Genomic DNA, 18,211 nt, shown 5'->3' on the forward strand with positions numbered 1-18,211 from the left:
CCCGTTTGGGGCAATGGCCCATATTCAAGATGACTCTGTTCTCCTCTCTCCCCAATAGCCGCGTCCGTCGGTCCTGATTACCTTCTAGTGCTGGGGGCAGGCACCGTGTTCCCAGTTCTCGGAGGCACCCCCGCAACTGGCGCTGCCTGGCCACGCGGAGGGCGGTCCCTGAAGGCGTGTGCGAACCCACGAGTCAACAGGCTTGCTTCGGTGTTCGGAAGTCAGGGGACCACACACACGTGCCCAGGTAAGGGGTGGGTGCCCTTCTCTTACCTGCAACCCCTTCTTCGGTCTGGGAACCACGCTGCTGATGGAGCCGGCCGGCTTTCCCCGCCGTCCAGCCCCGAAGTTTCCCCGGAGCCCGAGGGGACGGGCGCGCGCGCCGGAGGCTGCCCGGAGTCTGGCGCTCGGCGTCGCCCGCCCCCCGCCCTCCCCTCCCGGCTGCAGCTGGCCAATGGCAGCCCTCGCCGGGCGCTCCCTCTCCCGCCGCCTCTCCCCCTCCGCGCCCCCTCCCCGCCGCCCCACTGGCTCAGCTCGCCGCCCCGGAGCGCAGGCTTCGCGGAGCGCACGGCTCCCCGAACGATAGCCAGCCCGCGCGGGCCCGGCTCTCCCCGGTCCCCGCCGCCGCCTGCCCGCCCCGGGCCTCGCCCCTCCGGCGCTCCCCGAAGCGGGGCTTCTGGCCCCGAGGACAACGCGGCGGCGCCCGCCGAACTTCATCCGAAAGGCAGAAGACTGCGCGCGGGCGAGAGATGGACCCCGTGAGTCAGGTAGGGCGGACCTGGGCCGGGCGGCGGGGTCTGGGGGCCCGGCGGTCTGGAGAGGCGCCGCAGCCCCTTCCTCATGCCATCTCTCTCTCTCTCTCTCTCTCTCTCTCTCTCGTGTCGCCCGTCCAAAGCTGGCCTCCGCGGGCACGTTCCGGGCGCTGAAGGAGCCCCTTGCCTTCCTGCGAGCCCTGGAACTGGTGAGTGCGGGCTGTGTGCGGGGAGGGGAGCCGGGCAGCGAGCCGTCAGGTGCGGAGAGGTCGGGAGGGGCGTCCTCGCTCGCGGCCGCCGCAGGCCCCGAGTTCTGCTCCGGGGCTAGAGACCAGCCCTCTCCGAAGGTGCCGTTCCGGGCTGGCGGGGACGGGATGGAGGGACCGCGCGTGGCGGCGGGAGTGTGGACGGGATTTGCAAGCGCTCCGAGGTGTCATCTCATCTCCCGCGGGCACACTCGCAAGGGCTGCTGTCAGGAGCCTCCCCGAGAGATGGGAGGTGGGGAGCGCAGCAGATAGGGGAGCCGCCGCTGCGCTCTCGGCCTCACCTGCACTTCTGCGGAGGGCGGGAGTGTGTGTTTGGGGGGCAGGATGGCGGGAGGTAAAGGTTGTAGAGGAGGGACTCTCTGCAGGCTGGGCGTCCACTTGGCCAAGCTCGAAAGTTGATCAGCATGGGGACAGCTCTTCACCCGCCCGGACTGGGATGCAGGAAGCGCTGTGGTCTACTGGCCTTGGGGAGCTCCACGGAGGCGCTGGGAGGCTGTGAATGCTGTTGGTGGGAAGGGCAGGATTCTTTCCTTCCGTGTTAAAATTTCTCTACCCTGGCCACTCCTCGAGGGCTCTAGCGATTTTTCCCAGAAGAACCTCTCCCCAGCTCCCAGTCTTATTTGCTTAGCTCTCTTCGGCCACTGTGCTCTCTGAAGTTTTGTTACTCTTCTGTTTTGTCCACCTTAAAGGAAAACAAAACACTGTGACAGCCCTATGGCAACCTATTGACAAGGAGTGAAGCACAGAAGTAGTCACACAGGGCCACAGAGCAATGTTGGTGTTGGCTTAGATGATGGTTATTCAGAGTGAAATCTGCAGGTCGCACATTCCCTCTTGCTAGGAGCTCTGAGGGGCAAGCAGACCTATCTGAACAGAAAGTTCAAAGCCTGTCATGTAGCATTAATCACAGGCCCTACCACTGACTAGCTCGGAAGTTATGTAAGAGCATGCTCTGTCCTCCCAGATCTTAGCCCTAAGGGCTAAGATCTGGCTTTGGCTACGCAGCCATGGTGCGTGTTTACATAGATGATCCACAGGCTAATCACATTTGCCTTGTCTGTGGACCTGCATAAAAATGCACAAATATATCAATTTACCATACATCAAGGCAGCATTTGGAAGTCTTGAACCTTGTTCTGGGATGGCCATTCTAAAACAATTTTCCTTACAGCTGGGTTAAACAAAGCAAACAGTGCTCGCAGTCTATGATACTTCCAGTCGGCTTTCTCAGAATTCTGCCTACATTCATTCATTCATTCATTCAGCCATTCAGTAAACATGCCCTGTGGAAGAGCAGAGGTTTTTGATCAAAGTAATACCTCCATTGCCAAGCCGTTGTCTCTCAAAACATAATTCAAAGAATTGACATCATTTTCTGGTATCTCTTATTGTCTCATATTGTCACTTGCCTGACACGTTAATTTGTATTCTTTTCAGTCCTATGACAACACTATTTCATGTCACTGCTCACCACACCACCTCTGCTGGCATATTTCAAAATATAAGAAACCTGGATGAATTTGTTTAAAATGTAGACTTCCAGACATCAGCTCAAAATATTGGGAAGCTGGGTACCTGGGAATCTGGATTTTAAACAAGCTCCCTAAATAATTCCTGTGCACTTTAAATTTGGAGGACCACCACCGTAAGCTATCCAGGTTCCCTCCCAAACTCAAAAGCACTTTTTACCATCAAGCTCTTGCTGTTTCTCCATCCTAACACCCCAAGCCTAGAAAAAGTGTTTGTATTTTAACCTCAGTTTAAATATTACCTCCATGAGGATTTCTCTCATATTTGTTTCTTTCCCCTTTCTGTATCCAAAATGAAATGATTCATCCTATTGTTTGGGCTTCCACTATTTTTATTTGTGAGAATTTATCACACTGCATTATAGTTGTTTTTTTCTTGATGTGTGTGTGGCATGGGGGGGGAAGATCATGGGCGGGGAGGGAGAGAGGGAGAGAAAGAGAGGAGGGAAAGAAGAAGAGAGGGAGAGGGAGAGGAATAGCAGAACATTTATTACACCTAAAATATTTATAGTCATCTCTCTCTTCTAGGCCTCTAAGGTTCTAAGGTGGAAGAGCTTTTTTTTTTTTTTTAAAGATTTTTATTTATTTATTTGACAGAGAGAGATCACAAGTAGACAGAGAGGCAGGCAGAGAGAGAGAGAGGGAAGCAGGATCCCTGCTGAGCAGAGAGCCCGATGTGGGACTCGATCCCAGGACCCTGAGATCATGACCTGAGCCGAAGGCAGCGGCTTAACCCACTGAGCCACCCAGGCACCCAATAATAGAATTCTTTTTTTTTTTTTTTTAAGATTTTATTTATTTATTTGTCAGAGAGAGAGAGAGAGAGAGATCACAAGTAGGCAGAGAGGCAGGCAGAGACAGAGGGAGAAGCAGGTTCCCTGCCGAGCAAGGAGCCCGATATGGGACTCGATCCCAGGAGACTGGGATCATGACCTGAGCCGAAGGCAGCCGCTTAACCAACTGAGCCACCCAGGCATCCCAAAGGTGGAAGAGCTTTTGCTTGCAAATCAGTGATTAGCTTTTCCTTTATGGAAGAGAAACTGACTAAGGGATTAACCACCCCCCCCCCAAAAAAAAAAAACCCAAAACTTAAAAAGTCACTTACATTAGTTGATCTACCTTTTAAAAAAGCTAAAAGAGAGAAATGAGAGCAGAGAAATGGAAGAAGGCTCATTGCTGAGAAAGTTTAACAGAGTGGAGAGAGCGAAGGAAAATATATGTTATGTGTATGCATTACTGTGAAGAGCTGCTCTGAGGCATCTTTTCTGTAGGAGTGGTGACAGTGAGAGTGATCTCTTAGCAGGAAATTTGTTCTGTTCCTCTCTGTGGTCCCCACTAGTGCCTTTCGCAGTGCTTGGTAAACAGTAAATGATCAGCAAAAGGTATAAATTGATATGACAGAGCATACCAATACTCCACTTTCTCCTTTTCTATGGAAAGCGGCTTTAAATTGGTACTCTTTAAAATCTTTGAACCATAATCCTTTTGTTTTTCAGTATTTATGCTGTAGAAATAAAAGTGTATGTAGAGATATATGTTCAAGGGTATTGACTGCAACATCATTTGTAGAGGAAAGAACTGCAAACAATTAGTAAGTCCATTAATAGGAAAATTGCTACAGTTTGATTCACATATTGTGAAATATTATACTGCCATTAAAAAGAATGAGTTAAAGTAGTATGCACTGACCTGGAGGTCAGTATATGTAATTGTCTTTGATAAAATTGTCAAGTGCAAAAAAAAAAAAAAAATGGGTTTCATTCTTAATATTTGATCAACTGTTAAATGGAAGAAGGTGGCTTTCATTCTTTGAATGAACTTATTCAATCAGATTTTGAACTAGCATATAGATCATAATACCATTTTTGTAAAAATAGAAAAAGAGTTGAGCGCCTGGATGGCTCAGTTGGTTAAGCATTGGACTCTTGATTTTGGCTCAGGTCATGATCTCAGGGTTGTGAGATTGAGCCCCATGTAGGGCTCTGCACTCAGTAGGGGAGTCTGCTTCTCTCTTTCTCTTCTCCCTCTGCCCCTCCCCACCCCTTATGCTTGCACACGTGCATGTGCATTCTCTCTCTCAAGTAAATAAATTTTTTAAAAAAATCTTTAAAAAATAGAAAAGGGAAATACAGTTATGTGCGTATGTATGAGAGACAGAGAGATTTGTCTGAGCATAGAGAAAAGCAAATGTATACCACCAAACTGTTAAAATTGATTTTTTTTCCAAAGGATGTAATTTGTGTTGCAGTGGGGAGAAGAAATGGTAAAGGAAAGCTGTGGTATGCAGGAAGAATCATAGGCATATCATTTGTCCACAGTTGTGCACTTGAGTTATTTTTAAAAATAACTCATATTTTGAATGATGCCTTGTCGACTGACACTATGCAGTGGCATTACTTCTAAAGACAACCTCTGCTTTTGGATTTATAGCCTGAGGGGGAAAATGCACTGTATTTATATGTTTTTTGCGTAGGAAAGGCTCATGGATACAGTAGATTGAAAGTTCAATGTACAATAATAGTCAGGCCTTCAATGAAAACTTAAGCTAATTTCAAAGACCTTCAAGCAAAACTCCCAATTCTTGATCTCTACTTAAGCGAGGTTAGGGACTTCTCACTGTCTTTTGAGTCAAACCCCAAATTTAGGATATAGCACTGATTCCAGTAGTCTGTTTCATTTATTCCCTGATGATAGAACAGATCCAACTAATCTCTTAAAGCATCATTTGGAAATGGTAAAAAAAAAATTAAATTTACCCTATTTCTTAGACTTATTCTGAAGCACTAAGTTGGTAGTGTCCACTGAGAACTTATTTTGCTTCTTTAATTCTTTGCCAGTCGGAGGACTTTGGTCGTTGTTGTCATCTTCTTCTTCTTTTCTCCTTTTTAAAAAATATTGTCAGTACATTGTTTCTTCTCTCTGCTATTTACAAGGCTGTGGCTATACACCTGTGGATTTATGTGTAATGGAATGTGGGGACCCAAACATATCTATCATCCAGGACCAGAACTGGTACAGATGTAAGGGCATCAACAGGACTTCAGTTCTGCAAATGACATTTGGCATAGTCCACTAATAACACGATGCTGCAGTCCAGATTCCATCCCTCTAGAAATAACTGCTAGGTCACATTGCCTAATTCCTCTAATTCTTATTCTTTGACATCATCTCAAATTTATTGTATCATTTCTGCAACAACCCTGGACTTCACAGTTCCATTCTGCCTTCCCAAAGGAGACCAGCTAATCCAGAGTTGCAGTGTATCTGATATATGAGCTGTAGGGCTACTACTTTATTTACATGAAAGCACCTGCTTTGCATAATCTTCATCCCTGAATCTAAATTCTGAACTATGTTTTCCAAACATCATTCTGCTTACTTGATATTAATAGCATTTACAATCACGTATAACAAAATAAAGCAATAATATAATGTAATATTATATAATATATCACCATTTTAAACCCCTAATGAGAAAAGTAAGAAGAGCTACTTTTCTCATGCAAGTTTCATATGAGGGACTGTATTTTAGTGCCTTCAATACATCATCATGTCAAATCTATATGACTAACATTTCCATTTCACAATGAAGCTCAGGGATGTTAACTAACTCATCAAGAACAAAATTGTAGGAAATGGCAAAGCAAAGATTTGAGCTCTCTCCCTCCAAACCGTCTTCTCTTAAATGGTATACTTTGTTGCTTCCTTCGATGTGGCAGGCACCTGCTGTACCTTATTCTTAATCCTCAAAGAAACGTTAAAAGGCAGATACTATCCTATTTTGCAGTATTTATCTCACCCACTAAGATATATTTTTGAAGTCTTTTCTGAAAATGCCAAGGAGTGTTTGCATTTAGAGATGAACATAACACACATCAGTTGTCTTTTATATTGTTTTATTTTATGTTGGTTATTAATTAACAAGATAAAGTTGGTTCTAATTAAAAATTAGTATCTTTTCAATTAAGATACATAGGAAAAGACTATGATTATCAAGCCAATAATTTAATCTTATTTTATGATCGTTTTTCCTATTTTCTTAAAAAAAAAATCTGTGTGCATGAGTCAGACAACTCTTTTTTTTTTCCCCTAAGTATAAACAAGACAGGGAATTCTAACATACAAGTTATTTAAATTATGAGCAGAAATCTGTCATTGAGGGTCTGATGTAATTTCAGAGCTCCATTAATGTGGATTTAATTATAACTTTCCAGCCTCTCAATTAGTGACAAAAATCATATGCAACTGGAATATGAATCAATAAATATACTTTTCATAAAAGAGCAACTCCCCAGTATAGTATTGGACTCATCACTTAATGCATTTCCAAGTTTATTAAGACAGTTGGTGTTTGGCCCCACAAATATAGAAACAAAGCAAAATATATTACTTATGGATTTGAATCCTGATTTTATTCTTCACTAGCATGGTAAACTTGGACAAGTTATTTAACTTCGCTTGCTTCCGTTTTTCTCATCTATAAATTGGATTGATAATAGGTCTTCCTTCAACGGTTGTCATAATGATTAAATGACTTAATGAAAGTAAACCTCTCCGCGCAGTGCCTGGGCTATGAACAGTGCTCAACAAATTCAGAAGATGCTGCTGCTGCTGATAATGATGATAAGGATTTGGGTGATTCTGGGGATGAGGAAAAAGGAGAAAGTAAAAAATCCATCAAAAAGTAATTTAGAACATTATGGCAACCTCTTGCAATTTAGGGTCTTGTCAAAATTCTGAAGTAGAAAATCTGTGCTCTCTTTGCATGTACCTCTTGGAGCCCCTCTATCTATATACTATCCTTGCATGGTTGTTTTGTTTTATTCCATAGCATAAGTGACTCTCCAGGGACTTGCCTTTGGAGTATCTGCCCATCAGAGAACACTGCAGAGAGGCCAATGTTGAAACTAAAGGAACAGGTCTCATGCAAGAGTTACAGGCACTTGGTTCTCAGGTGTCTTTTTGTTAAGATGCAGGGAGAGGCTTTTCCTAATCTTTCTCAAATTATAATCTATAGACATTGTTTATGTTTAGAAGAGCTACATGTATCCAGCTGAATTCTCCAGGTTGTAGATGAAGGTGCTTGTAGGCTGCACCTCAGGCACTTACTGACCACACCCTAATACCCAACTCTACCTGACACTTGGGAGTCTTTCAGGTAGGAACAGGGTAGCCATCCTGCCCTGATGCTCGAGTAGAGACATTATTCTTAGTTCTGTGTTCCTGAGAGGATTTATGCCTCTTCCTGATTCAGGTAAGAAAAAAAAAAGGGGTCATGTGTTAATGGAAAAAAGTAATAGTCTCTAAAGGAATGTGTGTAGAGAACCATGATTTTCCTTTGAGTCTTCATTTTCTGCAGACATATATTTGACTTTGACTGTATTTGTAATTATTCTTGTTCATTCTGTTAGCTTAGCCATTCTTTGAGAACCTGTTTTCTCAGGTGAATATTGGGGACAATATCTCTCGGTTCTCATAGTGTTGTAAATTTTAATTGAGATCAAGCATTTAAGACACTTTGTAAGCTATTAAATGTCCTCCAAAAGTAAAGATAATTGTGATCCTGATGATAGTTATGGTAAAGAATTGCTTTTTTTCCAGGCTATGTGACTCTGGACAGCATAAGATAATTGCCGTAGCATGAAGGTTGAGGCGTGAAGTGTGAATGCCTTATCTCTGCTCCTGGAGTGGCTGAGTCCTTCCCAACCACCAACCACCCTCTAAGCCTCTGTGCTAGTCCCTTCGATGTCTTTGGAACCTACAAGAAAAAAATGGTGCTGCTGGTTGAAACTGATGCCTCATCAAAACTTGGGGGTGGGGGCGGGATCCATCCTCACCCCTTTTAGCTCTCACACTGAAATCTGGTTTCTTGTTCTTGTATACATTTCACATTTCTTAGATATTTTGAAGGACTGGTGATGGTTTCTTGCTGATCTGATGGACCTTGCTCGTGTCCCTTCCTCTGCATATAATACCACCATTCTCTTCTTGTGCAGTCCCATTTAACTGGCAAATTCCTTTTGTCCCTTCAGGTGTCAGCTGAGATGTCACATCTTTTGGGAGGACCTCTCTACATAGGCAGGTCCCACCCGAATTCAGCCTCCTGTTGGCTCTCTGAATACCTTCTTTAATAACTTGTTTGCATTTTGGCTTCCCAGCCATACTAAAGGCTCCATGAAGACAAGGATATTGTTTGTCTTGTTCATCAGTACATTCTAAATATCTAACACAGTGCTTGACACATGGTAAGAACAACTCCAGGGACAAAATCCCCCAAAACATCTGGCAGTAGGTCCTCAGTAAGTATTAGTTGAAGGAAGAGGGAGGAAGAAGAGAGGGAGGAGAGAGAAAAAAGACTGAATAAATGAATCTCTGAGAACACATTGGATGTGGTGTAGATTCCCCTTCGTGATCTTCGTTGTGAAGAGGAACTGTAAGGACTCCTATAGACATAATTGTTTAGTGTTATTCTTGGTTGTGGAGGAGAGTAACTCATATAAACTGACTCAGCTGTTAAAGGAAGAGGGCAGTTGTAGGCATCCTCACCGCACAGTAAAGGAGGTGAATTCTTTTTTTTTTTTTTTTTTGAAGATTTTATTTATTTATTTGACAGATAGAGATCACAAGTAGGTAGAAAGAGAGAGGAGGAGGAAGCAGCCTCCCTGCCCAGCAGAGAGCCTGATGCAGGGCTTGATCCCAGGACCCTGGGATCATGACCTGAGCCGAAGGCAGAGGCTTTAACCCACTGAGCCACCCAGGCGCCCAAGGAGGTGAATTCTTACAGCAACAAAAGTGTGAGGACTGAAGCAGGCTCAGATCTCAGGTCTGGTTTCAAGGCACTGAGTGGATCTACCTTACCAAGAGTGTTGCCATTACTGTCCTGTTTGCTCTCTTTGCTTCCCTTTCTCTTTCTTATTTACCTTATTCCTTCCCTGATTCTAATCTAATGTCCTAAGAGAAAGAATGTGATTGGCTTAGTAATAATTTTATCAGGGTGGACCCAGCTATCAGCCCCAGGCCATATCAGGCTATGGATTAGCTATGCATGGATCAAATGTCCACAACTAGTTGTGTCGTAGCCTGAATAAAAAGGATCATGAGATTCAAAACCTGTCTCCCAAGATTGTTCTTTCAGGGAAAGAGTGGAAGCGGTAATTCTTGGAGTCATGGGCACATTAGACACAATGAGATGTTTACATGTGTGGTGCAAGAGTAGATGATTTTTTTTCCACAAGTACATCTTTGATTAAGGTAGTACTACCAATTTTCTCAAGGAGAAGGTATTGCATCTTTGAGATCTGGGACCAGAATTCCTGGAATTCTCTGTGATCATTTGGTGGATTCACGTTAATGATGTTATTCAAGGGATGTATCTTTGGCCCTTCAGCACAGAAGGCTCTATGAGCTTGTGCCATCTTGTTCATCACCACTTCCTGAAAGGAATGATGAGGTTTTGCCTGTGATTAGATAATCCACTTGTGAAGGAAAATGTATTCTCTCAAACCCCATGAATTTCATCTTTATTCATATATTGGTAGGTTAATTGAGCTCTGGCCCTTCATGTTAGAAAACTAATTACTAAATTAATTATTTCTTGTGTTTATTCATGTGGTAGAAAACAGAAACACCCTAATGTATACTGTTTTTTAGTTTAATATTCTTACCCCAATTAAATTTTTTTGTCCTGAATATTTTACTCATGGAAGAGTCATTGGTTTGCCTGGTGTGATAGGTGCTGTTTGAGGGAGGGGAGAAGAGGAATTGGTTAACAAGCAAGAATCACCATGAAAAAAGGAGCTCAGGCTATGGCATGAGCCTAATGCTGGAAAATTGGCTCTTCTTTCCAGCCATTGGAAGTAGAGCTGACTACATAATCCTTTGGCTCCTCGGGGTCCACAGAAGAGTGTAAGAGTCATGTTTTTGGTTGCCAGTAGGGTTAAGTAATTTAATATTTGCAAAACCCCCAGCAGAATGTCTGGTCCATACTAACGCTTCCTAACTGTATCTAAAGAAGAGATTGTTAAACATGATGGTATGTTATCAACAAATACACTTAACATTTCTAGGACAGTATAAACATAAAGTTTGCTCAGTTTACACTTGCTGTATCAGCTTTCATTTCTATTATTATCTCTCTGTTGGAAGAACATTGTGAGATGATCATAAAATATATACAACTAATAGGAATACGAATACATAGAGATAAGCACTTTACTAAATACTATAATGGATTATTTCATTTAATCTCACAATCACCTTTGAAGGACCAAGCAATAACTCCTTTTGACAGATGAAGAATCTGAGGTCTGGAGAGATCAAACTACTTGCCCAAAGTCATCCAGCTAGTAAGTGATAGAGCCAGAATAGATCGACCCAGTTCATTGGATGCCAGACTCCTCCATCTCAATCATTTTTCCGTGTTACCTCTCTTAATCATGATCACTAACTGCCCCCAGCTCTTAAAATTAAATGATTTCTCCAGTGAAAACAGTAGGAACAATATATATCATTTTTTCTTAAAGTCATGTCTTCTCAATCCCAATTCAGGTCCCTTTTCATTCAAGCTGCCAGAACACACAAAAAATTTCAGTACCCCCTGTAAGAATGAGGAATGTCCAAACCCACCCAGGAATTTTTCTATTCCTCAGAAATACTCCTATTCCCTGAGAAAATTTTGCTGATCTTGTGTATCTTTTTTAACAAAATCTTTATTCTCTGATCTGTTATATAAAGAAATTCAGGTTCAGGAGTGTGTTGTGAAAACATGCTTATGAAGTTTCTATAGGATGAAGAAAGGATCTGGATATTTAGAAAGATGTGAACACTTAAATTCTTTTTTAGACACCTGAAAAATTACTCAAGTCACATAGTTTCCATTGTGGATATAGATAGAAGGAGCAAACGAATTTTGTCTGCCCTTTGTGTGTATGTGTGTATGTGAGCTGCCATTCTTTGGATTTGCTGTTTTGAAGGATTTATGTGCCAAATGAAAAGACATACCCCCTATGGCTTTAACAAGAAGTGCTCACATATCCATCTGGTCTACCATGAGACTGCCTGGCTGTGCTCTCATGCCCTTACTTCACCTGATGGTTTTGCCTGAACCTAATAGACAGTTGGCATTCTCCTGGGCTCCTTCCTGGGAGCCAGAAGAATTGAGAAAGCAGAAGGTTTAGATTGGAAGAAAGAGTGATACCAGGAAATTACTAGGCATGAGCCCATGATCTGAGTGAAGAATGGAGATCCCAGAGATACTTAAACTGAAAAATGAGGTAGCTGAATGAGTGGGGATTATGATGATGACTCAGAGTGTGTTGGCTTTAGAGCAACAAGCTTGGGTTCAATTGCAGAACTTGGGTGTGTTCATGGGCAAATCCAATTTACTGAACTTCCAATTTCTAGGGATTTTACCTATATCAAAAATATGTTTACATGATGAAAATGAATTAATGCCTGAAAAACTTTGGATGAATCCCTTCATCTCCTTGTGCTGTAAGATGGGGATAATATACTTAATACAATTTTTTGGAATAAAATGAGCTAATATGCATGAAAGTTCCTATCAGAGGACTCAGTGTTGTTGAGAGCTCAAAGGGCTGACTATCGCTGATTCTAGAAAAGGAGAGCTCAAGTATCCAGGGACTCTTTCCTGTAAGTGCCATGCCTGGTGCGTTACCCTTAATGTTCATCTCTAGCTGCAGCTGTTTGAGGAAAGGGGGGAGGCTTATTTGCATGTTTCATAATCCTCTACTAGAATTTATGTAAGAACTTTTGTTGGCAGAATCACATTGCAAATTCTATTTATGAAACAGTTGAAAGCTAAAGCACAATTATTATATATGAATTTGGAATTTATCTTGAAAGACATGTGCTTCATTGGTTTATTAAGAGGAATATGTGTGAAATTGTTAGTGGTATTAAATTCTAGCTGTTCTAAGGGAAACCACTAAATTTATCTGTTCACAGGAGGTAAATTTGAAGTGTAAATATTATACTTTCTCTTCTTTTGATGGTACTTTAAATTGCTGGCTGATTTGTTTATATCTTTTAATGTACGGCTTTATTTGCTACATTTCCTTCATTTGGTAACATAGAAAATACTTGGGTTTGATTGTCAGCTCTGTGACTGACTTGGACATACTTACCCTCTCTGGTCCTTTCATATTTATATGAGTAAAAATCACGATAACTAGCAGGCAGAACTGCTATGTTCATTAAATGAGATAACATTTGCAAAGAGTGATGACATATAGCAAGCATTCAATAAATACCTCTTTTCGTTCCTTCTTTCCTGCAAAATATGTTTTACCGTCAATGTATAGAAGTGATAAATTGGAAAATTCACTAGTGTAATTTTTTTCTAGATGTTCATAGATATTTTGCCTCCCTCCCTCTCTTTCCTTTTCCCTCTCTTTCTCATACGTGCACACATGCATTCTTTATGCTAAAGGCCGTAAAGTAACCCAAATGAGTTTGAGTGGGATAGTAAAATTTGGCAGGTGTGGTTGGCAAGGAAAGAATGATTCAACTGGACTGTCAAGTGTGAGATCACTGTCCCAGACACGTTGGAGCCCCAAGCTGCCTGCAGGCTTTGGCAAGGTGACCATGAATTTGAGAAGCTGTTTTCCAAAAGGAATAGCGTACTTCTTTGTTTTAAAAAAGGACAAAGCTCTCATAGATAGTGGGAGTTCACTGTAATGGCTATTAAAGAAATGATCTCTTGCTAGGTGTCAGGCTGTATATGTCAGTGCTACCTAATTATATACATAATTTCATTAATACCTTAGAGTCACCTTGCCCAAAGTTACAGAAATTGTGTAGGTAAATGACCAAAGAAGGATTTCAAACCATGTCTATCTGACCTGCTGCCTCCTCTGTGCCTGCCATGATCCAAACATACTGAGTATATATGTATTCTAGGTGGATTTTTTGACATGTTATTTGGAAGTCATTTTATTTATAAGTCATATATTTATTAATTTAAAATCACAAACACTAGTAAATAAAAATTACCAAAATTACCATTATCCTTCTTCTGAGAGATAACTAATAGTGATATTTTGAAAAATGTTTTTGTTCATGTAACTTTTTTCCTCCAAAAATGATATATGTTAGTTTGATAGGGCTGACAGAGCACCACAAAGTGGATGGCTTAAAACAGAAACTTACTGTCTTATACTTCTGGAGGCTAGAAGTCCAAGACAAGAGTGTGGATAGGGTTGGTTCTTTCTAAGAGCCTTAATAGACAATCTGTTCCATATATCTCTCTCGAAGTTTCTGTGGTTTGCTAACGATCTTTGGTGTTCTGTAGCTTGTAGATGATACATTGCCTCCATTTCAGCCTCTGTCTTCACATGGTGTTCTCCTAATGTCTATGTCCAAATTTGTCCCTTTTTTTTTTTAAATTTTTTTAAAGATTTTATTTATTTATTTGACAGAGAGACATCACAAGTAGGCAGATAGGCATTTTTTTTAAAAATTTTTTTAAGATTTTATTTAAATTTTTCCCTTTTTATATGACACCAGTCACATGGCATTATAGCCCATCCAACTGCAGTCTGACTTCATCTTAACTGTACATCTGCAATGATCCTGTTCCCAAATAAGGTCACATTCTGAGATACTAGGAGAAAGGACTTCAACATATGAATCTTGGGTTGGGGTGTAGGTTATGGACACAATTCAACCCATAACAAACAGGTCTTGAAATAGACATGGTTTTTGTCACCTGTTTTGTTCCCCTTATCTATCACAAATGTATTTCCATACCACTAAATCAAATGTCTTTCTCCATAATTTTTATGGCTACATATTATCACACTGTATGCCTGTCCTTATAAATTTTTTAACTATATATAATTTATGTACTTTTAACCTCTAAAAACCAGCCCTTCCTTCAAGATAACCGGTTAGTATACTTCTGTTACTACTAGCTTAAGATGTAGAATTTCTGGTTCAAAAGGTTATACTTTTTTAAGATATTTGAAACAATTGTCCTCCAATAAGGTGGCACAAGTGTGGGCATTGTCATTTAAATGTTTTCCAATTTTGTAGATGAAAATGAAATCTTGATCGTGTACTTTAATTATGCATTGAAATTGAGCATTTTTAACAAGATTACGTATATTCTTATTTTCTTTTGGAAATATCTTAGTGAACAGAATGGATTTGTAAAATGATAGCTGTGATCACCAAACTCATGGTGCTGTTCACGTGGACCTTTCTATAAGGTGCTGCCTTAAACTTTCTAGGTCATTGTCCTACTTCACCTTTTGGAAATTATTTAGATTGCTATACTCTGACTTGGGTAGAGAGGCAAATAGTAAGCTATCCTTTCTCCAAATTATTATATAAGAATAGATTTATGTAATTTTTAGGATGCCCAAAATAATTACTGTTATTATAGATCCCTTATAATATAAATTTTATTCTATTTGCATTTTATTTATTTATTTACTATTATTTAGTATTAATGTCAAACTTATTTATTATAAATAACTTATTATTTTCTTTAAATGATACTCATACGTGTTGGCCCATATTCAGTAGCTTTCTGAAAGATGAAGCTCATGTATATGTATGTAGTGACTCATGTATACAAATTCATACCATACCTTCTTTAGGTTTGAGACCCTTGGAACATTAATAATTCTTTTGAGGGAAAGGCAGAGTGGATAGAATGTTACTGCATCACAGCTCTTGATTGTGGAATGGCCTATCGATAAAGTAAAATAAATTCAGCAGGTGCCCGATACCAAGGACCTTTATTTCCTCTTTCTTGGATCGCAGTCCAGACCACACTTGCTATCCACAGCATTAACATTATGGATGCACTCTGCCTGTGACTTACATATGGCTATTTTGGTCCACCTTGGCCTCCCTGTGAATTAAAATAACAGCTGTTAGCATTCATTGTCTACTTACTGAGCTCTAGGCAGAGCACTAAGAGTTGTCTGCGTGTTATGCCCTTTAATTCTAACAGCCTGTTAGAATGTATACACAATTATTTTCCCATGTTTAAGCAAAGAATCTGAGCCTTAGAAAAATAAATAAGAGTTAAGGGTGTACAGTTGATAATAGAAGAGCTGAGATTTGAACCTAGGTCTTCTGTGCCTAAAAAGACACTGAGTGCTTCACCTTGCTGTAAGAGAGGAAGAAAAGTTCTGATTCTCTCCCAGGGACCAGCTCCCTATGGGAAGAACCAGCCTAGCCAACAGGTGTGTCCTCCGCAGCTGTAAGTGAACCCAGGCTACACCTGAAGGGCCAGCCCCACCATTTAACTTGTACCTGCCAGGGAAGAATCCACCAAGGTAGTGGTTCGACTGAACCTACTTATTTGTCTCTATTAGGTGGTAAATTTTTGTGATGGGCAGGCAAGAGAAAAATTCTAAGTTCTCTTTGCAGTTCAAAGCCAAGTACTTTTTTAAAAGTTTTTATTTTTTTTATTTTTTTGAGACTACTTGATAAAACAATAAATGAAAGGATGGTTTCAGTTTGCTTTGAGCTGATCTCATTTGATCTTCTCTTTATTTATTTTACTTGTATAAATTAAGGCCACAGTTGCTTAGGCAAACAATGGAAATATAGTTAGAAAGAGGCGTAGGACTGGATGCTTCCTGCCTTTTCAGTTTGTCAGTAATCTCTCTGCCACCCTTTAAATGATAACCATCTGCTTGTAAAAATGCAAAGATCCTTGAGATTGCCAATCTTTTGTTTTATGGATTTGTTTTGTGAAACACTCAGTTTCTTCCCCCATATTGGTTTGCCTGCCTTTGAAGAACATAGGAAACATGCCCAAGGCCAGTTGGCTGGTAAATATTGGGGCCAGAATGCAAACCAGGTCTGCTGGGGACCAGGCAGATAATGTGTGAGGAAGCAGGAAGCGGGCAGCCATAAGAAGCAGCACTAGTGACAAGAGGTGTTGCCACACTGGAACACGGATTTCTGCTGAGAGGAACAGCTGTGTCTTCACCAGCCAATTCTTGCTGAGTGGAACCACAGACCCATTGTGTCCAGATATTTCTACTTTTCTTGAGAAAACAAAAATAGGGATTTGGGTGTTAATCTTGGGAAGTCTTAATGGAGGAAGTGTCTTCCATTTTTCAAACATTAAAATAGCCATGTTTTCAGAATAAACAAAGATTGGTTGATTTGTGAATATGGCCCACAGTCTCCAGCTTGTTCCTACCACACCACAATGTCCTGTCACCCTGGAGGCTTTGTCTCTGCCCCCTCAAGGACCTGGCCTAGTTCTCTTCTTGCATAAGAGTTTTTCAGGAGCCATTTGTGGGATGGATGGATGAATGAGAACTTTGGTGTTCAGAAATTAACCCTAACTTGGGGTTTTTGAAATTAATGGAATTTAGTGAGTCCACACATTCCTTTTGCCTTTCCTCAGATAAGACAAAATATGTTACAATGGATATAAAAAGCATGAAAATAGAGGGACTATTCTCAGGCCAAAATCTAATGGAATGGAGGCAGTGGCTCATATTGTTAGAGTAGGCAGTTAGTTATAATCTAACCTAATCCCAGTTAGGGTACCAGGAGGCCAGCAGTGAGGAAGTCATGACCACCTATCGGGAAAGGCAGAGGCCTGTCCTGGTAACACTCCACAAAAAGCCAGATTAAACCAGATAGGCCCAAGAGGGCAGGTGCCGTGACAGGAAACCCCTGACCAAATTGGGAAGAAAAAGCGGCAAACCCCGCCTTCCACCCCAAGTGATGAATATTCCGCCCTCTAGTGAACAACGGTCCATAAAAGATAGAAATCCAACCCCCAGTGTGCTTGCTCCCTCTTTCCTACCTCTCTCTCTCTCTTTCCCTCACTCTCATATCTCTAGAGTATATTCTTGCTTTAATAAACTTTCCTGCTTGTGTCACTCATCCATTGTGTTGTGTGTCTGTCTTTGAATTCTTTCTCACGACAAGACCAAGAACCTTTGGCGACACCTTTGGGACAGGCTGGATAGAGGTACCAGGGGAGCCCCAAAACAACACTGACAATGTAGGGTGAGTTAGTACTACAGCTCCGGGTACTGGATAAGATACTGAGAAGAACAGAATTTCCCAAACGGTATGATCTCAAAGAATTCTCTTGATAAAAAGTAGTTTAATTATTTGTAGTTTAAAGAATCAATGAATAAATTAATCCTAATGGGAGGGGGATTCTGAATATTTATGTAGATTAGGACTGTCCAAAAGAACATTCTGCAATAATGGAAAAGTTTATATCTTTGCTGTTCTAAACAGTGGTCGCTAACTACATGTGATTACTGAGTACTTGACACTAATGAACTGTGTTTTTAATTTTATTTATGTTTAATTAATTTAAATTTAAATAGGTAGTAGTGGGACACCTGGCTAGCTCATTTGGTTGAGCATCTGACTCTCGGTTTTGGTTCAGGTCATGAACTCATGGGTTGTGGGATCGAGCCCCACGTGGGCTATCTTTGCTGTTCTAAACAGTGGTCGCTAACTACATGTGATTACTGAGTACTTGACACTAATGAACTGTGTTTTTAATTTTATTTATGTTTAATTAATTTAAATTTAAATAGGTAGTAGTGGGACACCTGGCTAGCTCATTTGGTTGAGCATCTGACTCTCGGTTTTGGTTCAGGTCATGAACTCATGGGTTGTGGGATCGAGCCCCACGTGGGCT

The 18,211-nt window shown here is 41.1% G+C and overlaps 1 protein-coding gene across 1 annotated transcript in view; it reads left to right on the plus strand.

The window, feature by feature from the left end:
* The first annotated feature begins 749 nt into the window (after positions 1 to 749).
* Positions 750 to 18,211, plus strand: part of LOC111144220 (synaptoporin) — a 315,398-nt gene continuing 297,936 nt past the window's right edge. The window contains exons 1-2 of the mRNA XM_022498431.1: positions 750 to 767; positions 896 to 961. Coding sequence (XP_022354139.1) covers positions 750 to 767; positions 896 to 961 — 84 coding nt within the window. The remainder of the gene's footprint in view (positions 768 to 895; positions 962 to 18,211) is intronic.

This window comes from Enhydra lutris, unplaced genomic scaffold (assembly GCF_002288905.1).
Source record: "Enhydra lutris kenyoni isolate GAN:26980312 unplaced genomic scaffold, ASM228890v2 scaffoldscaffold10, whole genome shotgun sequence".
In the NCBI taxonomy this organism is placed as follows: Eukaryota; Metazoa; Chordata; class Mammalia; order Carnivora; family Mustelidae; genus Enhydra; species Enhydra lutris.